The sequence below is a fragment of the Ranitomeya imitator genome, chromosome 7, assembly GCF_032444005.1.
Source record: "Ranitomeya imitator isolate aRanImi1 chromosome 7, aRanImi1.pri, whole genome shotgun sequence".
In the NCBI taxonomy this organism is placed as follows: Eukaryota; Metazoa; Chordata; class Amphibia; order Anura; family Dendrobatidae; genus Ranitomeya; species Ranitomeya imitator.
The window spans coordinates 170,615,244-170,640,743 of record NC_091288.1 but is presented as its reverse complement, the minus strand read 5'-3'; the positions used below and the strand labels follow the sequence as shown (position 1 = coordinate 170,640,743).

General features: G+C 44.3%; 1 protein-coding gene across 2 annotated transcripts in view; it reads right to left on the bottom strand.

The window, feature by feature from the left end:
* CLEC16A (C-type lectin domain containing 16A) overlaps positions 1-25,500 on the bottom strand; it is a 285,953-nt gene that overhangs the window by 209,802 nt on the left and 50,651 nt on the right. For both annotated transcript variants that reach the window (XM_069734042.1, XM_069734041.1), the window contains exons 9-10: positions 12,858-12,971; positions 1,342-1,570 (exon numbers count right to left, since the gene is read on the bottom strand). In XM_069734042.1, the coding sequence (XP_069590143.1) occupies positions 1,342-1,570; positions 12,858-12,971 (343 nt within the window). The remainder of the gene's footprint in view (positions 1-1,341; positions 1,571-12,857; positions 12,972-25,500) is intronic.

Here is a 25,500-nt window from a genome sequence, read left to right as displayed (position 1 = left end):
AATGCAGAAGTGGTGACGTGTTTCTATTATACTTTTCCTCTGATTGTTCCACTCCTGGTTTTGGCTTACAAATACTGATGTAAAATACTGACCAAACACTGCTAGTGTGACGGCAGCGTTAGGCTGAAGGCGGTCAGCATCCTGGTGAAGGTGGCACAACATCTCTACTGGCCCTCTTTAGTTCAAGGCAGAAGAGGACTCGATGGTTGTGGACAATGAGGAGGCGTGATTAAGACAAGGGGTGATCAGGGGGCATTTTTCATTTTTATGGGGTCATCAGTACTGTCTAGGCATAAATGGGGCATTATTAGTTATTATGGAGTATACAAATGTCATTATTGCTGTCCATAGGGCACATGGGGGCCGCACTACTACTGTATGTTTGAGCAGAAACAGAACAGCAGCCACTGAATCTGGGTTAGCAACAGGATAGGAAATTTGTGTAGGCCGAGAATAAGTGGGGATGAGTCTGGAAACATGAGAAGTAAACTGCGTCCATGTTACAGACTATGTAGACAAAAGTGAAGATGTGGTCACGGCATTCTCACGCAGGCAGGAAAGATGGGAAAAGTAAGCGACTCCAATCAACTTTAAGTCATATAACTGTACCGTAATCACTTATAAAGTCTTCTGCCACAATATTGTCTATGTATACTGATAATATTGCTCATTTTACAGGTTTTTTTGTACATTTTTAACAGTTTAGTGGTATAAATTCAGTTAGGGGTACAAAATACTTGCCTTGTTCTGGAAGCTTGCACCCCATGCTACGGTACTGTCTCAACCCCATCGAATCCCTTAGGGATGGTGTAAAGTGGAGTTTGCAAGACAGGACCTCTCATCCATCAAATACCTTATTAATTTATCCATTTTACTCGCTTACGTAACACCATTGATTTCCACGGAATTTACAGACATCATCTTCACTGTCCCCATTGGGGCTCACAATTTAGATTCCCTATCCGTATGTGTTTGGAGTGTAGGAGGAAGCCAGAGAACATGGAGGAAACCCAAGCAATCACAGGGGAGAACATACAAACTCCTTGCAGATGTTGTCCTTGGTGGGATTTGAACCAAGGACCACTAAGCGCTTCTGAATGAATCCCAAAAAATTCGTTCCCGGAAGAATGGAAGCTGTTGTAGATGTAAATAAGGGTCTGACTCCATATTAACGCTTATGGATTTATATCGGGATGTTATAAAAGCTGCTGTAGGTGTAATGTGTCTGTATAGTGAATATATAAATAGCTCCGCTGTTATCCAGGAGTTTTAGTCATTTCATTTAAAAAAAAGGTGTTATTTCATCAACTATAAAGTAGGATAACAATTAGATTTTCTCACCTTCAGTCTCATGAAGAGTTTTAGCTCCTTTTAAGCCAATCTCTGCAGCTTTGGTCTTATCGGGGTCGTCGTGGCCATCTTCGGTGGGTTTGTCCTCCTCTTCTTCCTCACCAACATTCTTGTAGTTCGGCCTCTTTTGCAGCTTCTTCTTTCCTCTCTGCCGGTTAATCTCGAGGGATTTTTCTAGACTCTCTTGGGGCTTTATGAAACGTCTAACGCTGGATTCTCCCTGAAATTAGATGCAAAAAGTAAAATTATAACAGAAATGAATGAGGATCAGGAGATTTAAAAAGGTCAGAACTGTGATGACCCGTAATACCTGACACATCCCGGGAGAGGTGGTTAACAAAACATTGTAGCTCAGTCACGCTCAGCTTTTCCTAAGCCTAGACAGAGCGTGATCAATCCTTTAAAGCGTAACCGCCATTTTATTCATTTTTTCATAAATCAGTTACACATGGCCAAAAGATATAATTTGTCAAATATCTTTTTGGAGAAATCCGATTATTTCCCCTCTAGTACTCAGTCACTCGCAAAATTCTTAATTCATAGGTAAAATGTGACTTCAGTACAGATTTTCCCATTACTGTGATTTGAGATGCCAGATCATGCGCATAAAGCTCTATATAAAACATTAATGGGAAGGTGTCAACAAGTTGTGTGTTATGTAATCCGAGAGCAGCATAATGTAGGAAATGAGAGCCTAATTCCAGGTATGTGACACTTATTAGGCTGTGTCATGTAGTTTCAAAGTAATCAGTTTTTTTATCAGCAGGAGATTATCACGACAGGACTACAGCTCACGTGAAGAGCAGTCAGGCTAATCTATGTAACCCCGCCCCAACACTGATTGACAGCTTCCAGTGTACTCAGGAAACGGCCAGAGTTGTGGGCAGGATTATACGCAGCGCAGAAGTCTTTGCTCAGCTACATCAGACAAAACAGGGATTCTATCAAAACTACAACAAGCAGCCCAGTAAGTGATACATCCCTGGAACCAGGCTTTCTTGCTCTAGATTATGCTGCTCTCAGATTATATAGGAAATACTGACTGACAGATTCCCTTTAACTGTCATTTCATGAGGCTGAAGCCCTCACTACTGACAGCCATCAATACACCTATGGGACACAAAGATGGCAAAGTCTCATTATAACCACACACCAGAAACCTCACACGGATATATTTCAGGTACTGCGGGGGCTGAGAAGTCACAAGTGTTAAATATCGAGTTCATTTACCGCATACACTTCACATATGACTTTTCTTTACGTGACAATAGCTTTTTCTCAGTAGAAGACCCTCTCACTGTTTCCGTATAACGTCTAAAATCACTTTTTCCTAAAGATATAGGCAAGTTAATCAGACGGTGAGAACGACAAAACCTGAACAAAGAAGAGACTCGCTGATAGAAAGAGAAAGTTCCACACACTTCTGAAAATTAGCATTAAGTTTCACAATGTTGGGTGGGCCTATTATTCTGTACATTTTAGGTTATGGGACGTGGCTACAACGATCGTACCACATATCACCGTTCACCTTCGCATTCACTGTGTTATTATAGGAATATTTGGATTTGCCAATAATAGCGGGACAAATCTCTCAAAGTTAATGTAGAGGATAAGCAAGGGGAGAATAAGAATGCTAAAGATTAACCTTTATTAGTACGCCATATGAACCCTAAAATAAGGTCCATAATTCCAGATAAAGATGCTCAATATCAACAGTGCGCATTAAAAAACGGATCAATATCACTCATTTGTTGTCATGAAGATTCAACGTAGGTAGATCATTCTGGAGCTTGGAGGGGTGGGGAATGTGCTAAAAGTCCCCTGTCGTGCCCCTTGTAATTGCTCCCGCCCTGACAAGGGTTGCACCCTAGTATGGTCCCATTATAGACAACAATTAAGCCCAAAGAACCCTCCTAAGGGTTTGACAGCGGACTTTTGGTATACCCCCCACATAGGCTTCAGAATGATCTACCTACGTTTAATCTTCAGGACAACAAATGAGTGAGATTGATCCATTTTCTAATGTGCACTGTTGATATTAACCGCCTTTATTTAGAATTATGGAACATATTTTAGGGCTTGGTTTAATCTGATAAGTGCCAAGTACACAGGATGGCAATTGACCCAAATAAGCAATTTTAATAAATACTTCGATTCAAAGTGATAATTTTGTAGCTACCATATTTTCTTAGAAATTTGCAATGAGCCATTTCTCCTGAAAACTTATGAATATTGACAAGTGGGTGATATCGCTATCTTGTGTCATTGGGATGTGTATCCACTCATTATGGCACAGTCACATCAGTGCCGTTTGGGTCAAGACTGTGCCAGGACAAAAGGTACAAGCACCATTCTTTACGATGAAATCCCATAGAACTGATAGAATTGTACAGTGGTGATTGAAAGTTGTGAAAACTTTAGAATTGTCCATATTGCTACATAAATAGGACCTAAAAATATATCAGATTCTCACACAAATCCTAAAAATTAGTTACAGTCAACTAACAAATGAGTAAAAAATATTAGGGTTTGTTATTTTTTTTAAATGAATAAAATGATCCAATATAACATGTCTGTCAGTGGCAAAAGTATGAGAACCTTTGCTTTCAGTATGTGGTGTGACCTTGTGTAGTAATAACTGCATCTAAACATTTCCGGTAATTCTTGATTAGTCTTTCACATCGGCTTGGAGGAACTTTAGTCCATTCCTACCTACAAAACAGTTTCACCTCTTATGTTGGGGGGTCTTTTACCCCTAAACTGTTCGATTCAGGTCCTTCCACAACACTTCTGTAGGATTAGGGTCAGGACTACGATTTGGCCATTGCAACACTTTAAACTTTATTCTTCTTTAACCATTTGTTGTAGGACGACTTGTGTTCTTTGGGTCGATCTCTTGCTGCATAATATAGAGAATGTTCAGCACAGCCGAAGGAAGGAGGTGCACGGTCATAGGTTCCCAAGCCTCAATATATAGATAAGTGACTGGCACACTCCGGACGTGTTGTGATGCAAAGTTGGGGTTTATTATACATACAGTAACACAAACGTTTCGGTCGTAACTGGACCTTCATCAGTGTGCTAGATAACTAGTATGTTGAAGGAGCCCCAATAATTGAAACTACATTGCATCAGAAAAAAGCCTGGAGCTATATGAAATTCAGGTGATAGTATCGGTCCATGGACACAGGGGAGTCTGGCCCAGATGGTGCTATCAGAAAAGAGGCCTGAAGGTATATAGATCCCAGCAGGTGAGAACAATCTGCAGATGCAGGGTGGTGTATCACAGGTAACTCTATCCCCCCAGTAGATATGAAACCATGCGGAGTCAACGCTACTGTGAGCCAAGGGAGAGGTATGCGCTGTCAGCCTGATGAGTGGAGGGAGCACGCGGTGTCCACCGCAAGTGCAGGCTCCTTGCGGTGGACACCGCGTGCTCCCTCCACTCATCAGGCTGACAGCGCATACCTCCCTCTTGGCTCACAGTAGCGGTGACTACGCATGGTTTCATATCTACTGGGGGGATAGAGTTACCTGTGATACACCACCCTGCATCTGCAGATTGTTCTCACCTGCTGGGATCTATATACCTTCAGGCCTCTTTTCTGATAGCACCATCTGGGCCATACTCCCCTGTGTCCATGGACCGATACTATCACCTGAATTTCATATAGCTCCAGGCTTTTTTCTGATGCAATGTAGTTTCAATTATTGGGGCTCCTTCAACATACTAGTTATCTAGCACACTGATGAAGGTCCAGTTATGACCGAAACGTTTGTGTTACTGTATGTATAATAAACCCCAATTTTGCATCACAACACGTCCGAAGTGTGCCAGTCACTTATGATCTCTTGCTGCATGACCTATGTTCTTGAGATTCAGCTGATGAACAGATATCCTGAAATTGTCCTTTAGAATTTTCTGGAATAATTCATTATTCCATCATTGATGGCAAGCAGTCCTGGCCTAGATGCAGCAAAAACAGGCCTAAACCATGTTTACAAATGGTCTGAGGTTTTTAGGCTTTGATAAAAAATGTTTTTCGTTCTCCAAAACATGACATTTGTCATTTAAACCAAAAAGCTCTATTTAAGTCTAATCAGTCCACGAAAAAAAAAAATTGTTCCAATAGCTTTCTGGCTTATTCGAGTCATCTCTAGCAAACTGCGCACGGGCAACAATAATATTTTTGGAAGAACAGTAGCTTTCTCCTTGGAATCCTGCCATGCAAACCATTGTTGCTCAGTGTCCTCCTGATGGTGGACTCATGAACATTTACCTAAGCTAATGTGAGAGAGGCCGTCGGCGGAATAAAGGTTACCATGGGATGCTTTGTGACATTGTGGACTATTACACACCATGCTTCTGGAGTGATCTTTGCTGATCGACCAATCCAAGAGGGAAATAATGGTTTTGAATTTCTTCCATTTGTACACAATGTGTCTGACTGTGGATTGGTGAAGTTCAAACTCTTTAGAGAATGTATCAGCCACTGGATCTATTATCTCAGCCAGGTATTTTTGACACTCAAACGCTGCGGAATTTCAGAGAAAAATACTTTAAAAGCCATCGGGGACAGACGGAACGCTGTAGACTAGTCTAGCAGGCGGATCCATGGCAGCTTCTCCCCGCCTGCTACCGTAGAATGACAGGTATATATGTGCACAGGAGAAGCCGCTGAAGACCCACCTGTCTGAATAGTTACTAGATCGCAATGTTGCAGCGTTAAATATACCTGGCTGAGACAATACAGCCAGTGCCTGATACATGCTGTCCATTTAACAGCTGACAGGTTAAAACAGCAGCGATCCGAGCGCACCCCCGCTGTTAAGAGGCTGGCTGTGTACCACAGTCGGCACCTGCCATGTTTGATTCAGGCTCAGTTCCTGAGTTCTCTCCATGACCACGGACCGGTCGTGACCTATAAACGTTCCAGTCAGTCATGTCAGCAAGCTGTTAGAAGCAAATTTTGACAAAAAAAACATGTATTTGCACAAGGACGCATTGCATTTTCAATTATTTTTTTTCTCAAGGCCAAGTTTAACCTCATTGATGGAAATCTGTATTCTGAGTTCTCGCTATAATTGGCCATTTAAATCATGTCCATTTTCATATCCTTTACACGGTTTTGGTTTGAACTTAGGCAAGAATGCTAGTAACTCAAAGCAGTACCAGTAAAGTTGACATCTTACGGGAAAGAGAAAGTAGGTTATAAGATCGACAAATTCTGGGCAGGTAGAACCAAACCGCATCACTATTGTACAGGAAGCAGATGGGAACCTCTCTCCCTCTACAGGAAGAAACTCAAATATCAAAAACAACTCTGAAATGAGATTCATGCTAAGGTGAACAGCTTGCACCCTACAAAATCTATAGAGTGGTTGTGTGTTACAAAGATGACTAGGTACAGATGACACAGCATCCAAGAATGCAGAAGAGAAAACTACATGAGCTTTAGACGGCGGCTGCATTCTGGTCTCTTGCCAAATGAACAAAGCTACAGGCTTCCAGGAAATGTACGATGAAAGTTTAGATTTTCGCAGAAGTGTTATTACAAGATACAGTCAATGGCTACTTTATTACTGTTGCGGTATAGATTTTTCTAGATGTGGATATGGTTTTGCCGAAATACTGGCAAATGTAGACTGGATAGTTTCTTGCAATTGACACAAATTAGGTGGCAGTACTGATTAGAGATGCTCTACAGTGTTCCCCAACTCCAGTTCTCGAGAACCACCAATAGGTCATGTTTTCAGGATTTCCTTAGTATTGCACAGGTGATGGAATTATTGCCTGTCCAGGTGATGCAATTATCACCTGTGCAATACTAAGGAAATACTGAAAACATGACCTGTTGGTGGCTCTTGAGGACCGGATTTGGGGAACACTGCTCTACATGATTAAGATCTGGGAACTGTGAAGACAACGGAGGCAAGGAAAACTCGCCGTCATGTTCCTGGCACCAATCCATGACCTTTGTTTCAAGGTGCACTGCCCTGATGTCAGAGTCCATCTGTCATAGGGGAAACAGTTGCCGTAAAGGAGTGAACATGGTTGGCCACAATGCTTAGATCAGTGCTAATACTTGGCACTGTGTATGGTGATAGCTAGCTGGTGTGACTGAACGCCACTAGAGCTCACAATCAATGAAGCTACAGTTGACCGCTCCGGTGCTCCAAAGGGTGCTGTGAGGCTGAAGGCTCGTTAGTCCAGGCATTCATTATCTACACATTTACTCGCTTCAGATTCTGTACAGGAAGTAGATGCTCTTTACAAGCACGCTTTGTCATTGGCTTGAAATTTTACTGGTCATATTTTTTGCTTTTTCAAAAGGGTTAGACCACAAGGAATTTTAGCACTTTAAAATTAGTGGCAGAGCATACGAGACCCTCTCCAATCCTACAGGAGGAGCCCGCAGCACAGAATCAGGCCCTCACGATAATGTTAGTTGCTTTTAATTTTAGTGTAGGTACTAACAAAACAATGAGGTTACTTGACGTAGGTTGCGTCCATGCATAATTTGACCCAGTTTATGGTTATATAAATTTGTAACTGAGGATAATGTCACATTTGCATAAAGCTGAAAAGTGGGGCCCTGGAGTTGGTTACTGGTGGGCCATTGTCACCCCAGTCCAACATTGGGTGTAGTGATTAGTATTGTGACCTGGGGTTGATATTTTTCCAGATGAGAGCTTGAAATTACTACTTATAACAGGACAAGGATAGGTTTGAAAAGCAGGGAAAGCTGAGAAGTATAGTTCATGCCTGACACCAATGAGGAAGTAAAAAACTACTTGGGTTTCTACAGAAATCAATATAGCCTGCAAATAACCGCATGGCAAGTAATCCAAGTCATGCAATTTCAAATTAACAGAAAAATATTGCATTTGACACGCTCGTCTAGAGACACATACCTAGGACAGGTGCCTTTAGCTGGCAAGAAATCTTAATTTTTTTACATTTTTTCTTTGGAAAACAATGGATGATAGAATGGAAATTTACACTGAATACAATGTAGAAACTACATAATATTTTGCGAAAAAGTCACTTTGAAGAATTTGTCCAGATTTGCATTATTCCACAAAAGTGGTGCAAAATAAATAAAATAAATAAAATCCAAGCTCCATATGGGCCAAATTATCACATATCTATAGGCTCAAAAGAGTAAAAGTAGGAAATAAGACTAGGCCTGGCCATATATCTTAGACAGCGGCCAGTCGACTCTCCTTTGGTTGACTGCTGACCTTCCGGACCCCTTCATGAACATGCAGGCTTACCCGTGCCTGCATATATTCTCAATGGGAAGATGGGAGAAAGCGTCAGTCAGCCAGGTCTCCCCGACTCTGAAAACAAAATGATCGGGCAACTGAAATCCAACATCATGATCCAGATCTTCCCAAAAATTTGATGCCAGAGTAGTCGGGAAGCCCCAAATACATCTATTGGTATAGAACGGTACTCTTTAAAATCAGCCGCATAAATTTAAAATCACACTGGCCATAAAAAGCCAAGATTGTGGATATCTAGAAATCGCGTCTGTTTTTTGTCTCTGCTGTCCATTGATTAATTGTAGAAATTCTACACAAGAACTAAAGGAAAAGTAAGAAGTGGCAAAAAGCCAAACATAGATTAAAGGACTTGGCAGACACCAAACATTTCAATAAAAAAAAAAAAAAGATAAGGATTCCGCTTTATTTAAAACACTTTTTGTAGTCCCAATCATTTAACAATTGGTCCAATCAATTATGTAGTAAAATTAACTGATGAATAATAAAGTTTATGAATTGTGTATGATAACGGAGTGAAAGAGGCCGGTAGAAAGAATTTTTTGGTATGTAAATCTTGTTCTGCTCTTCACACTGGACAGCTAAGCCCATATGAAGGGATAAGGGCAGATAATCCGCCTGTAACGAGGGCTAGACGATACACGAGATCTTCATTCAATATGTATTAACATAGGATGAATTGTTTGATCATTCGTTCTATGTAGTCTCATTATTGCTGCCAGCACATCACATATTTAGACAAAGAGCTGATGACATTGATTATTTTTATATCCGCATAGAGGACGCAATCTAATGTGTTTTGGGGGTACAGGTTTAACACGAAACAGTGGTCGACAATGAACCATATTGGGATCACTCGTCAGTCGGTTATTTTAAATAAATGGGTGAACCAGGGAATTTGCTGGAGAGTTTTTATTAAAATATAATTTTTTTTGTATGTGTCTTTTTATTTTTAAATATAAGGTTAGTAATGGGGGCGTCTGATAGACGCCTCTTCATTACTAACCCCTGGGCTTGATGCCAGCGGACATTACACAGCTGACATCAACCCCAAACACTATTACCCCGATTGCCACACACCAGGGCAATCAGGAAGATCCGAGGCGAAGTGCCAGAATTGGCACATCTAATGGATGCGCCATTTCAGGGGCTGGTCCTTTAAGGCTGGGAAGGGGCCTTGCCAGTCAATTAACCCCTTCATGACCTTGGGATTTTTCGTTTTTCCGTGTTCGTTTTTCACTCCCCTCCTTCCCAGAGCCATAACTTTTTCATTTTTCCGTCAATTTGGCCATGTGAGGGCTTATTTTTTGCGGGACGAGTTGTAAATTCCAAGTGCGGTGAAATTGCAAAAAAAGTGCAATCCCAAACTTGTTTTTTGTTTGGCTTTTTTACTAGGTTCACTAAATGCTAAAACTGACCTGCCATTATGATTCTCCAGGTCAGTACGAGTTCATAGACACCTAAGATGACTAGGTTATTTTTTATCCAAATGGTGAAAAAAAATTCCAAACTTTGCTAAAAAAAAAAAAAAAAAAAAAAAATTGCGCCATTTTCCGATACTCGTAGCGTCTCCATTTTTCGTGATCTGGGGTCGGTTGAGGGCTTATTTTTTGCGTGCCGAGATGACGTTTTTAATGATAGCATTTTGGTGCAGATACGTTCTTTTGATCGCCCGTTATTGCATTTTAATGCAATGTCGCGGCGACCTAAAAAACGTAATTCTGGCGTTTTAAATTTTTTTCTCGCTACGCCGTTTAGCGATCAGGTTAATGCTTTTTTTTAATTGATAGATCGGGCGATTCTGAGCGCGGCGATACCAAATATGTGTAGATTTGATTTTTTTTTATTGATTTATTTTGATTGGGGCAAAAGGGGGGTGATTTAAACTTTTATATTTTTTTTTTTTTTTTTTTTCACATTTTTTTAACTTTTTTTTTTTTTTACTTTTGCCATGCTTCAATAGCCTTTATGGGAGGCTAGAAGCAGGCACAACTCGATCGCCTCTGCTACATAGCAGCGATCTGCTGATCGCTGCTATGTAGCAGAAATGGAGGTGTGCTGTGAGCGCCGACCACAGGGTGGCGCTCACAGCCACCGGTGATCAGTAACCATAGAGGTCTCTAGGACCTCTATGGTTACCATCCTGACGCATCGCCGACCCCTGATCATGTGACGGGGGTCGGCGATGACGTCATTTCCGGCCGCCCGGCCGGAAGCGGTAGTTAAATGCCGCTGTCTGCGTTTGACAGCAGCATTTAACTAGTTAATAGGTGCGGGCAGATCGCGATTCTGCCCGCGCCTATTACGGGCACATGTCAGCTGTTCAAAACAGCTGACATGTCCCGGCTTTGATGCGGGCTCACCGCGGAGCCCTGCATCAAAGCAGGGGATCTGACCTCGGACGTACTATCCCGTCCGAGGTCAGAAAGGGGTTAATATCAGCTCCCAGCTGTCTGTTTTGCCTTAGCTTGTTATTAAAAATAGAGGGGACCCTTAAAAACATTGTGTGGGGTCCCCCCTATTTTTAATAACCAGCTAAGGAAAAGCAGACAGCTGGGAGCTGATATCACTAGGTTTGGAAAGTCCATGGATATTGTCCCCTTGGCAGCATAAGACCAGCTCACAGGTATCTGCTTTCCCATGACTGGTTATTAAAAATAGGGAGGACCCCACATGTTTTTTTTTTTGTTTATTTCTTTTACACTGTCCCTCATTCGAGCAGAGTCCTGTCCCTACGCTAGTCAGAACACAATGGCCATGATCCGGCAGTTATACAGGCTGGGTCACAGATGGTGCCAGCCAATCACAGCCATGCCAATACTTGGCATGGCTGTCATGGCTATGGAAATGCCCACAGCCTAAAAGCTTGTTGATTAGCTGCACTGCCAACATCAGTCCTGGAAGAGAAAGAAGCAAATTTCTCTCATACGAAAATAGGAAAGGCTTAAAATTATTTTATGTATAGGCGGATTATAATAAGGCCAATCTGGGCGAACACCCGGGGCCTGAAGCTCCAGAGAACCCATTGCCAGAGAACCCTCATTTTCTTTTGCGTGCCATTGGCCAGACTAGAAGTGAGGCCCTGGGGACCAGGGCAGGTCGCAAGGGCAAAGAAAGCGAATGAGTGCCTATATGTGTTTTTTTAATTAATATGTGCATGAGATGTGAGGGCTCCTACCATATATAGGAGGCTAAATAGGGGTTCACACTGTATACAGGAGGCCATACAGGGGCTCATACTGAATATAGGAGGCTATGGGCGGGCTCACACTGTATACAGGAAACAATATAGAGGCTGATACTGAATATAGGAGGATATGTGTGAGCTCATTGTATACAGGAGTCTATGTGTGGGCACCTACTGTATATAGGAAGCTATATGGGCGCTCATACTGTGCAGGGCCTTTTTTATGACTTGATCAAGGCTCTGCGCAGCTGAAATGCTGTGATTTTTCTGTACCAATAAAGTCACCAAAAGCAGGACATCTGGTGCAAGTACAACAAGTAGGAGGCGCTACACTGGCAAGTCCAGCCTCAATAATTGAGAAGCGGCCTCACTGTTTGAGTAAAGTCGGCTACTGACTGGCTGTAGGGCAACAGGGGCATAAGCATAAGGTCACAGGGAAACCAGCGCCGATGATGCTGGTACAGCGCCAGCACTGGAGGTGTGTAGTGGAGAACCCCTTTAAGAAAGATGTTACTATAAGTAGACTTTGGATATGAAGGCTTGAAAGTGAAGGTGTAAGAGAGACAATCAATGTATACAGATCACTACTAATATGGAAGTTTGCTAGCAGGCCAGCCAATGGGTTTCATTGTAATTTCTCTAACGTATAGAAAAAAAAGATGTCTCAGCCGTTTCCCAGAACTCCAAGGCAGATCTTGCCCATAACACGCGGCTGGCGTTCTATAGCGAGATTGGCCTTCGTGCCCTCTGATTTTTTAATAAGCAATTTTTACATTTACCGTAAAAATATGAGGAGTTAAAGGAATGAGAGGATTACAATAAAACTGAAGATAAACAAATTCCTCCAGCTCACAGCAGCGACTTCCTGCGCTCTACCAAGAAAAGGCATTTGGAGAGGATATTGGAACAGTCGGGTCAATGACACCAAGATATAAATAAAGCCTGCATCGCATATTGGTCACGGAACTGCACTTTATCAAGAAACTAAATGCTTTTCACAACTGCTTGAAGAAATATTGAGGTTTCCACTTACGGAACTGCGCTGAACATCATGTTCTGGTTTTGATGAAAACATAGTGAGGTCGCCATTTAAGATGACATCTGCCAGCGAGTCAACCAGAGGTGCGTAATGTATTGTTAAAAACACCTACATGGAAAAATGACAAAATGCACAAGGTTATGAAGACGTTAGTGGCAGTGCCTGAGGACAAACAAGCCTAACTACCTAACCGTCACATGTAATCAGGAGCTGTCGCCACTCCAGAGAGGTCTTTTTAGGAAATACTTGTATTATTCATGAAATGACAATTCTGGAACATCTTTCCCAAAAGCTCTGTACTGTGCCATTCCTGTTATTCCTCCGAAAAAAAATGTATGAATAAATTGACAACAGGGAGGCGCTATTCCATTTGTCAAAGGGGTGTGTCCTTATACAGTGTCCAATCAGCACTGGCAGAACCCGAATCCGTAAGGACACACTCCAACTGGAAACGCCTCCTTTCAAGCAGTTTGGTCGGGCTTTGATGAGAGTCCGACTCCGACCAAACTGTTACTGATGGCCTTTTCTAAGGGTTCATGCACATGGGTGGATTTTTTTCGCTATACCCAAGAGTTTGGTATGATCAAACTCTGAGCAGAGTTCTATCAGAGTGTGATTTGCATAATTGACCTGGTTATTTTGGATGAGAGAACATACGCCGGTGTGACCCTATTCTAAGGATTGCCCGTCAATGTTAGAGTCCTGGATAACCTCCATGAAACATAACGTCCTGCCTGCAGTCACCAGTAGGACAGGATCTCATTGTAGATCGTGCTATTATTGGGTTCAGGAGGCCACAGTGTGCAGCCATCTCCATCTAGTGGAAGATGCACGTATACGTAGATTTAAGTCACCTCCCAAAATGACATGTACCTGTATATATAGTGCTAAATAGCGTTCAAATCACATTAAAATGGTTTACTGCAGTAGAAGCTAGAGGGAGAAAATGAAGCTGTATTCTTCCTGCCAGAAGGGTATACAGTTCTCACTCACTACACGTGAGTGCGCTGCTCCTTGATTGACAGCCCGCTTTGCGGCATGTGTGTGCAGAGCTGGATGTCAATCAATGTGTTGGGGGAATGATTACAGTACACTCGCTAATCTGGTATACAATAGAAAGCGATGTGTGAACCTGCTCTGTGTTTTCCGAGCATGCTCATGTGCTCGAATACTATGTTTGAGTCCCTGTAGAGAATGTCTCAAGGCTGTTCGAAAAGCCTTTGGCACATGCAGGGATCTGCTAGGTTCACATTGCGTTAATGGGTGTCCGCTAGCAGACTCCGTTACATGGTGCAATTGTCGCAATTAACGCTATGTAACGGATCCGTTAGCGAACCCATTGACTGCAATGTGCTAACGGATCTCTAGCGCATGCCATTTTTTGCATGTGCTAGCGATGTCCCGTTAGTTTCGGACGGAAATGTGTCGTCTTTACCTTTAGGCTATGTGCACACGATGCGGATTTTGCTGCGGATCCGCAGCAGTTTCCCATGAGTTTAGAGTACAATGTAAACTTATGGGAAACCAAAAACGCTGTGCCCATGCTGCGGAAAAAAACGTGCGGAAACGCAGCGTTTTATTTTCCGCAGCATGTAAATTCTTTTTGCGGAATCCGCAGCGTTTTTATATCTGCTCCAATAGAAAACTGCAGATTTAAATCCGCAACGGAATCCGCAATAGAAAACACAATAAATCCGCAGTAAAAACCGCAGTGGTTTTCCAATGCGGATTTATCAAATCCGCTGCGGAAAAATCAGCAGTGGACCAGTCTATGTGTGCACATAGCCTCAGACCTTATAGAGATTATTTAATCAACTTGCCTAACTGTTCACAATAACAATAATTTTGACCAGTCGTGCCCAAACTTACATGCCTCTGTAAGAACCAAATAAATAACCACCAAAGCTATATTCTAGAGCACTCTGCTTTTAGGTTTTCCTCCACAAGAATCATTAAAATCAGCACCTGTGTCCTTCTCCTTTCCTTAATTAAAGAAAATTATTTAGATCACGATGACCAATTGATCTGAAATTATGAAGTGGTAATATTTATTTGAGGAGCTGTAAATGCCAGGATCTATCCAGCATCTGTGACCGCAGAAGGACACAATGACATATAGATAACTCCGGATGGAGAAAGGAGGCAAGGTATCTGATGCACGGGTGAAAAATAGGAATTTCTGTGTACTCTCCGTAAAATCCTTTTCTCCGAGCCATTCATTGGGGAACACAGACCGTGGGTGCATGCTGCTGCCAATAGGAGGCTGACACTAAGTGATACAAAAAAAGTTAGCTGCTCCTCTGCAGTATACACCTTCCTGCTGGCTCTCAGCTAACCAGTTTGGTGCCAAAGTAGTAGGAGATCAATAACAAAGTACAGCATGTCAAATTATATATGAGAGTATAGCACGTCGAACTATAAAACAAGCACAAGCTAATAACAGGGTGGGAGCTGTGTCCCCCAATGAATGGCTCTGAGAAAAGGATTTTACGGTGAGTACACAAAAATCCCTATTTCTCCTTCGCCTCATTGGGGGACACAGACCGTGGGACGTCCCAAAGCAGTCCCTGGGTGGGGACAACATTAGATCAGGCCCTGTGTAACCGCTACTTACAAGAGTGCTACCACGGCCTGCAGAGTCCACGTGCCCAGACTCACATCTGCGGAAGTCTGGGAATTATAGTGCTTCAAGACTGCATGCGGACTGGACGAACCCGCAAGCTTGCAGGCATGCTTTATCGACGCCTGGTACCTAGAGCCCAAGAAACCCTCGATCCCAGAAGGACTCCTGGATGGTGTAACGAATCCACCAAGCTAACATGGCCGATGAAATGGCTAAACCCTTCCTGCAACCGTCAGGAAGCCTTCCTCTGACCGTCAGGAAGTCCAAATAAGGTGTCCAACCTTCGGAAGGATGCCGTGCATGATACGTACCTACTCAGAGCACTCACTTCGTCCAGAATATGGAGAACCCAACCCATTTTGTGGACTGGTGCCGGAAGAACGATGCCCTCGTAACATTGGGAATACAATGCCCCTATGGTAACAAGGGACGGGGATGGCCTGAGGACAACCTTGCCTTGATGGTAATAAGGAAAAAAGTCTGAAAGAACCAAGCGTCCAGCTCCAAAGACTTGTCAGGATGACGAGATCGCAGAGAAAAAAAGGGGCGACCTTCCCTGATAGTAAAGTCTGTCCAGATCAAAAGGGAGTCTACTGTAAGACACTCAGAATTATTATTTTTTTTTTCCTCTTTCGGGCATGCGCAGTTTGCGCTGCCCTTCGAACTTACAGCGCAGGCGCCAGGGACGTTTATGGAGGAAATGGAGACGGCGCACGGAGGCCCTGAGTGATGGCAGGGAGGCGTTTGTGTTAGGGGGGCATGTGTTTCCCCATTGATAAATTAGAGGTATGAGGGACAAATTATAAAAACGATTATTTCAGCGTTGGCAGGGACACCAACTAAAAGAGCAACCTTGACAAAGTGCAGCATTAGCACAGCACAAGGTGGCTCCTACAGTTAAAAACGCCTTGGAGGGATGACCGGTTCCCTTTAAGGTCCCAAAGTTCTAATGGTATGTGAAAGGGAAGGACCACATGTGAATACTCCCTGCGAGAGTCCCTACTTGCAGTTTAGTTGCAATAAGACGGAAAAGTATTAGCTCCGTAAACAAAAAACCAAACGTGGTCCGTGCGGATCTCCCAGGACCACTGGGGCCCGTCCTGCTTCCAAACGACTCTCGGAAGTAGGGGAAGGGGGTTATGGAAACTGGTAAAACGGAAGAACCAGAGCATTCACTGCAATGGCTTTTGGATCTCGGGGCCGAACCATGAACACGAGTACATTGGCGTTCAGTCTGGACGCCATCCGATCTACATCTGGAGTGCCCCAGTGAAGGCTGATCTGCTGGAAGATTTACGGGTGAAGTTCCCACACACTTGAGGCGGGACCCTGATGGCTGAAGGAGTCTACCGCCCAGAGATCTACTCCTGGGATGTGTACTGCTGAGATCACCGAATGATAGATCTCGGCCCATCAGAGAATGAGAGGTACCTCGTCCATGATGCCTGACCGTTGGTACCTGCTAGATGATTGACGTATGGCACAGCCTTGGCATTATCCAATTGAATTCGGATGGGGTGACCCGCAAGAAGGCAGAGAACCTGCTGTAGGGACTAGCCGTATCGTTCAGATCCCCAGAACAAAGATCGGGAGAAGAAGGCTGGCATCGGTAGTCACTAATAATCATTGAAATTCCTCATCCAGGATCTTCCTGGATGAGGAAGAAGCTCAGAGACTACCCTCTGAAAGCCTGATTGACCTACAGAAAACGAGCAGAGCGAAGGAAACAGCTTCCATTACTGTCACCATTTTTCCTCATGACCCTCCCAGCAAATCGAATGGAATGAGTGATCAAGTAAGTGAGTTCGGAGTTGAAGGGCCACAGCCTTGTCTCAAGGAAGAAACACCACCTTGTCCAGCTTAGTAAAAGTTTGAGGTCCAGGATCGGTCTTACTTTTCGGTCCCCCCTTTTGGAACCAAGATCCCTTAGATCTAGGCCGTCCTAGACAATTCTTCCACTGCTGGTTGGATCTATAGGAAACATGCGATCCTAGGGAGTGATGTCAGAGGCTTTTGAATGCAGAGTACGCTTCCATACTCTGAGCTATAATGCCCTTCTGGGTGTAATGGCATTTGCTGCTGACAGCACCGCTCAACTAGCTGTATCCAAGAGGCATGAACCAGCTAGTCTCCCGCTGAAGAAATTTGATTGACCAGCTCTACTGTCTTCGGGAAAAGGTTACTGATGTGAATCAAAGTAACCACTGCTCTAGCAACCCATGCGGTGGCTAAGGAAGGGTAGAGCACTCAACCCGAGGCTGCAAGACGGAACAAACCAGATTTGCTATCTGACAGTCCGTTGTAATTTTAATTGATGACCTATCGGGCAGGAATACTGGTAGACAAACCACAGGAGATTCTACCTGGATAATCTGTCAAGTGGCAGAATGTGCGGCTGCATCCAGGTCAGGAAAAGCCGTCTCTTGCTACCTCCGCTCTCTTTTGACAGTGCGGAGTTAAAATGATGAACCCTCGATCCACCACCCTCTTAACAGGGAAGTGGAGAGGGATCGTCCGCCTTCTTGCATCATCCGCTAAATAGTGGAGATGCAGAGAGAGGTGCTCGGATGCCAAAAAAGGGTGCCACTGTACATCCACAGAGTTCAGGTCACTGGGTGGACAGGGTTGGTTCTGGTGTTAGGCCTGGCTGCACAAGAGTATACATGGAGGCGACACTCCATGTGCTCGTCTATTGATGGTGTGGGGAGATCGGTGCCCTTTAAAAGGACCCGTCGCCCATAAGAAACAAACCAGGCATGGCATCCCACGTCGCAGGGTGGTATACGTGGAGGGGACACCCCACGTGTTTGCATATTGCTTATCCGGATGCTCCCTGTCCGGGTGAATGACAAATGCTCTGCGAGGGAGTTTAGTCTCCTTGTGAGGGACACTGCATGATCTAGAGTGTAACCGTAGCCCTCACCAATCTACAGAGATTGGTTGATGATATAAATAGGTGAATCCATCCTCTTCTGAAGCTCTGGCGAGTCCAGATCCAAGGCAACATCCAATCCATATTCAGAGTCTTGTTCTCAGAAAATCATTTGTGAGGGAGGTCAGGAAATGAAGCTTCCATTGTACGTTTCTAGAATACTTGCGGCCCCCGCTAGCCGACAGCTCCCATATAGGAGAGGAACCATATATATCGGTCCTGCGAGCACTCCGAGCCACAGAGGGTTCACTGAGGGCTTCAATCTCTTGATCAGCGAAGCCATGGGATGTGGCAGTGATGAAGCCCACTCAGAGGAACTAGGTACTCTGGGATAAGCTGGGATCGGCAGCGGAGGGTTCCTGAGTTCATTTAGGGTGACCGGCCGCGGACTGGTCATGTGCCTTTAAGACAAGGGAATACTGGTCATGTGCCTTTTAGACCAGGGAATCTTGATCATGTGCCTTTAAAACCAGGGAATACTGGTCATGTGCCTCTAAGACCAGGGAATACTGGTCATGTGCCTCTAAGACCGGGGACTAATATGGGTCATTCATGTAAATACAGGAGGGAAGAGGGCAGTACTTCCTTACCCGGCTGCAGAGTCTTGAGCCTCTTTAATGCAAATAAACCATCGCTTCTGCCAACCGGGTGGACCAAGTTGGCCACCTGGAGTTGCAGAGGTGATAAAGTCTCGCAGAGAGCGAGAGGAGCCATTTCGGGGGCAGAGCCTCGTGACTTCCATGAATAGGCCCAAGCCGGGGCCTAAATTTCTGCAGCCGGCTGGAGCAATACCAGGGGTAGAATAGAGGGGCATTGGGCCAGGAAAAGCAAATGCTCCCGTGCCAGTCAGAAAACGCCAGAAAGGATGGGTGGAACCGCCTTAGCGCGCCATAGTGCGGGCGCGACTTCCAGGATGCAGCCTACACATCGGCCGAAGCTGGGGGCTAAATTTTTGCAGCCGGCCGGAGCGTTACCTTATGGAGGTGGGCCACAGGGAAGCTCCCACTGCAGGGGCCCATCGCCGACTGGATCCACTCACCATTGGTGCGCGTCCCAGCATGGAGCCGACCGCGGATGACAGGGTTTCAGCGCCGAGGAAAGCGCGCACTGTGCTGTTCTGCTGCAGGTTAGGTATTGCAGCGAGGACGGTGCAGGGATAAAGCAATAACCCTCCATCCACCATCCCCTTGTTAGGGAGGTGGAGAGGAACCGTCCGCCTCCTTGTGCCATCCGCTTTCACAGTGGTGGGACAGTGGGGGCTGCTCAGACGCCAAAAAGAAGGAGCCTCTGTACATCCACGGAGTTCAAGCCCCCGGGTGGACTGGGCAAGTTGTCTGGCAATAGACCTGGCTCCAGGAGAGGATACATGGAGGCGGCACTCCATGTGGTCGCCTCCTGCTGGTGTGGGGAGATCGGGACCCGAAGGAACCGTCGCCCCTAAAGTGAGCCCAGGCATGGCTTCCCACGTCGCAGGAGAGGGTACGGGGAGGCGATACTCCGCGTTCTCGCCTTTTGATGGTTCGGGGGGAGATCGGAACCTTGAAAGGACCCGTTGCCCCTTCACTCCGTTAATTAAAAAATAAAAATTTACAGAAAATTAAAAAATAAAATAAAAATGATGGGGTCTGAAACAGACCCAAGTGCCTCCTATGGAAACTAAGCAAGAACTGGTTAGCTGAGAGCCAGCAGGAGGGTGTATACTGCAGAGGAGGAGAGAATGTTTTTTGTATCACTGAGGGTATGTGCACACGTCAGGTTTTTTTTCCTGACAAAATCCGGAGAATTCTGCCAGAAATTCGCGTTTTTTTCCGCGTGGATTTTTCGCGTTTTTTTTTTTTTTCCTGAAAGTCATTTTGGCTTAGAAATCCGCAAAAAATCCGCAAAAAGAATGAGCATGTCCATTTTTTTGCGGAATGCGTTTTTTTTGCGGAAAAAAACGCATCCATCTGAACAAAAAATCCGGAATGCATTCTAAATGATAGGATGCATATTTTTAGCGTTTTTGATGAGGAATTATAGCGTTTTTATAGCGAAATTCCGCAAAAAAACGCTAAAAATCCGGACGTGTGCACATACCCTTAGTGTCAGCCTCCTAGTGGCAGCAGCAAACACCCACGGTCTGTGTCCCCCAATGAGTCGAAGGAGAAATGAAGATTTACCATCCTAATAGATCCCGTGTCACATATTCAAGTACCTTCCTGCCAAGGACAAAATAAGGACAGCGCCAGCAGTTTATTTATTTTATTTCCGCTGCTCGTGAATGCAATTTAAAAGGGTTTAGGTTGCCTCAGAGTGCATTATTAAGCGGATCTACAGAAATGCCCTAATTTGCTAGCGAGCGCAGCTCTTCCAAAGGTTTATAAGGTCAATTCATGTAGAAACTTAAATGCTTATAGGGCGTCAGGACAAAGAACATTTATTTATTTTAAGGCAACGGGATGGGCTCCAAATGCTGAAAGCCATTCCAGTAATGCAAGGATCAATAAAGTCCCATGTGCTAAGGGTTAATGAGCAAGGATGAATAATGGATACCGATATACCTGAATTTGGTAGGGCGCACTTTGTTGGGAATACATGTCTGTGCAGATAAGGAGACTGAACATAAATATGTGAAGGACGACATGGAAGGGTGTTCTTTTTTTATCCAACATTTACATAGTGAGGGATGGTTCACACAGGGACACGATCTCTAAGAAAGCAGTTTAGTGCATTCTGCTTCGAGTGTGATAGCAATGTACTCTTTAACCCTTAATTAACCCTTAAAACACCCCCAAAACAGTTTTAATAATAAGTAGGGTGAGACACGATCTGGGGCTCAGACTTTTAACACTATGCCCTTAGCATGGTCAAACGGTAGGTAGAGGTGGTTTTTGGCCACTTTCGCCTTCTCCATTTCCTATATGCAATATGCAAAGAGAACACAGAAAGTGGCAAAGCCTTTACATATCAACCTATCTCCAAATGGTCCAGAATAATGCAAACAATATTGGGCCTAACTGACCAAGACAGGAGTTATCCACGCCGCTCTTGATGAGGGAGCGTACTGGAGTCAGATGCTCCCGATTCATGAAGAGGTGCACACCTCCTTGTGAATCAGGAGTGTCTGACGAGTGTAATGCACCTCACCAGAAATCTCAATCCATCAGGTATTGGAGTGAGATTTCTAAAGCTCATCATGAATCAGACGAGCTGTGGGGTCCCGCCCTGCCACCGTCCTGCCCAAGCTACGCCCATTGTATCAGAGCTGGGAGAAACTGGTATCAAAACTGAGTTGCACCTACATTTTGCAAATTTTCAAAACTTTTACTCCAGAATTCTGGAAAGCTTTGATGAATTGGGCCCATTGTTTTCCTTCTGCCAGAGGTCTATGTCAGGACAATTCCCAAACCCATAGTACCAATGGAAGGCTGTGACACCTGCTACTGTATATATATATATATATATATATATTGCCTGTTAGCGCTCATTGGAAACATAATATATACCATGGACTATCCTAATATTTTTAACTTATGTAAAAAAAAAAAAGTGCAACAGGGTAGGGTTTTCTATGAAGAAAATAAATGTACACCTCCAAAACATGCTGGTCCAGCATATGCCAAAACGACACTGCCTTGGCATACACTTGAAGCACAGGGCCCTAATAAACCAGACGGCATGGATTAGCTATTCGTGGGCCGAGCTTCATTTTATAGATGGGTTGTCTTCCTGAAACAACCCCATTTAACGGGATTTACGATTTTACTGTTCAATTTGCCAAAAGGGCTTGAATAGTGCAAAAATACCAAATTCAACATTGCTTAATGCCAGTAGAGCGATGCATCTCCGCGGTTAACATGGACGTCCACGTGACATCTACATTGCCACCATGCAAAGACTGTAGAGAGAATATCATGCGTGCAGCCATGTCAATGAAGCTGGCAGCAGAGAAGCGGCAGTAAGCAATGCTGAATCGGGTATTTTCACACAGTTCAAGCCTGTTGACGTGAAGAATTGAAAACCCTTTTAATATAATTACCGGCATTATCTACTGGATTTACCCAAAGCCTTAGTCATGAACTATAGGTATGATAGCGGCTGGGTGCTGAAAGTGTGACAGTAAATGTGTTTGCAACACACTGAAATCCATTGATTATATTCTAAAGTGATGAATGGCTGGTAGATAAGATCAGATTGGTCTGCATCTACCGAAATCAGAGCAGAGTATGAGATTACAGGTGAACCCAGTGGACCAAAAGCAAGTAACATTGTGTTCAGGCAAGTATAGTACAACCAAACTGTACAGTCATGGCAAAGCTTGAAGGATTACTAACATGCAGTAAAACCCTCTGGTGAGTTCCGCTTTAAAAAGTGCCCCAAAAATGAACGTAGTGCACAGCAATGTCAAAACCGGTTTTTACGCATAGCATTAAAGCTCCGGCGCAGTTGCTGCTTTTCCCCAGACAGGCAGCGTCGCTGTCAATCTTGTAACGGCTCCACAATCGCGGCGTCTCTCTCTATACTGGAAAGACACCCAAAGAATGAGCATGTCATTTATTTTAATCACTTTAGGGTTTCCGGACCCTGAATCAAAAAGTGACATAAGATGGAGCATGTGCATAGCAATGTTGTTTTCCTATCGCCACGACAGCACCCACAACGAGAGAGGGGATCCGCCCACCTTCCGGACAGGAACCTACAGGTTAAAAAGGGGCGGTCCCCCTCGCCCTCCAGTTTGTGTTCCAGAGTACAAGGGATACCGCCAATGCATCAGTACATGACAAAATTATCTTAAACACTACTAAATACCACCACCTCTATAGAGTGATCTCTAAGGCACACCGTCCAACAGAGTGCAGGAATAAGTAACTAAATACGGGGGGGGGAATGTATGGGTGCTGTCGTGGACTCTGTAAAATCCTATTACCGGTACGTAAAAACCGGTTTTCCCATCGCCACGACAGCACCCACAACGAGAGACTTTCAAAGACTATTTAACTGGGAGGGACCACAGCACTAAGTACTGAACGACCAAACTGTAAGCTGGAATTAGCAGATAAATCAAGGCGATAGTGCTTATAAAAGGTGGAAGGTGATGACCAAGTTGCCGCCTTACATATCATTTCAATGGGGACATCTGCCTTCTCCGCCCAGGATGATGCCATGGCCCGAGTGGAGTGCGCCCTGATGCCTTCTGGTGGTGTTACTCCCCTGGCAGAGTAAGCAAGACATATCGCTTCTCTAATCCATCTAGCGATAGAGTTCTTCGTGACACCAGAACCCTTTTTCTGATTCTGGAAAGAAACAAACAGAGCCCTACTCTGTCTCCAGCTTTGTGTCCTATCCAGGTATTCTAATATCACCCTCTTTACATCTAGGGTATGATATTTTTTCTCCTCTTCTGAACCTGGATTTTCATAGAAAGATGGTAAATAAATCTCCTGACTTCTATGAAATTTTGTATGCGGGATCAGGTTTTAAGACAATCTTATCCTGGAGAATTAATAGATAAGGAGGATCTACTGATAACGCATGTATATCACTGACCCTCCTGGCAGACGTTAATGCTAAAAGTAGAGCTGTTTTTAAGGTTAAATTTTTCATCGAAATATAGTCTAATGGCTCGAACGGAGGTTCAGTCAATGCCTCAAGCACCAAATTTAAATCCCAAGGGGGTATTCTTACAATATGGATTGGGTTAGAACGCTGACATGCCTTAATAAATCTAGCAACCCATCTATTACCAGCTATATCACTGTTATACAGAGCCCCAAAGGCTGAAACATGAACTCTTAAAGTGTTGACTGCTAAACCCAATTCCCAGCCCTTCTGAAGGAATTCTAAAATAGCTGAAATCGGGGCCTTATCTCCTAATGGTTGCTGATAAAACATAAGGAATTTTTTCAAAATTTTTGTGTAGATCTTTGTAGTGACCTCCTTCCTACTTTTCAATAAGGTGGTTATCAAAGCATTAGAGAACCCCCTCTCCTTCAGAAGCTCCCTCTCAAGTTCCAAGCCGTTAAGTGAAGAGTCTCCAAATTTGGATGATGAAATGGACCTTGAGAGAGGAGTTCCAGAACCACTGGCAACACCCAGGGATCGGTCACAGACATTGTCCTGAGGAGAGAGAACCAAGGCCTCCTGGGCCAGAAGGGGGCGATTAAGATCACTCTGGCTCTTTCCTCCCTGATCTTCCTGAGAACTATCGGAATCAGACACATTGGGGGAAAGGCATAAGCCAGCTGGAAGTCCCAACGGACCCGAAGGGAATCCACTATAAATGGCTGGTCTGCTATGTGTAAAGATGCGAACCTTCTGACCTTCCTGTTCTTCCTCGTAGCAAATAGATCTATTATCGGCAACCCCCACAGATTGACTATCTGATCGAATATCTGTTGGTTTAGGGACCACTCTCCCTGACGAAGGGAATGGCGACTGAGGTAGTCCGCCTCTATATTGAGTTCCCCTTTTATATGAACTGCCGACAGGGATTGTAAGTGTTCCTCGGCCAGAGACAATATCTGTGCTGTAGTGGTCATCAGGGATCGAGACCTTGTCCCCCCCTGATGATTGATGTAGGCTACCACAGTCATATAGTCTGTTTGTATCTGTACATGCATATTCCTCAGGGATGGTAGTAAGGAAAGAAGAGCCTGATTGACTGCAGTAAGCTCTCTTAGATTTGAGGAATTCTGGGACTCCTGAATCGACCATCGCCCTTGGGTTAGAATGTCTCCCATATGGGCTCCCCAACCGAACGGGCTGGCATCTGTTGTAACTATATTGTCCGGAGTGATGGTCCAGAGAACTCCTTTTGACAAATGTGCTGGATTGAGCCACCATCTCAAATCGTGAAGAGTGGCGGGTGATAATTTGAACCTTCTGCTCAGAGCACCGTGAAGATCTTTTTCTGCTTGAAGAACTTCGTATTGAAGCATTCGGGTATGAGCCTGAGCCCATCTTACCGCCGATATACACGCAGTCAAAGATCCTAGTAGAGACATTGCGTCTCTTAAACTTAAGTTTGGAGCTTTTCTTACGGCCGTGATCCTTTGAACGATCTTCCGCTTCTTCTCTTCTGGTAGGAAGGATGACTGATCTTC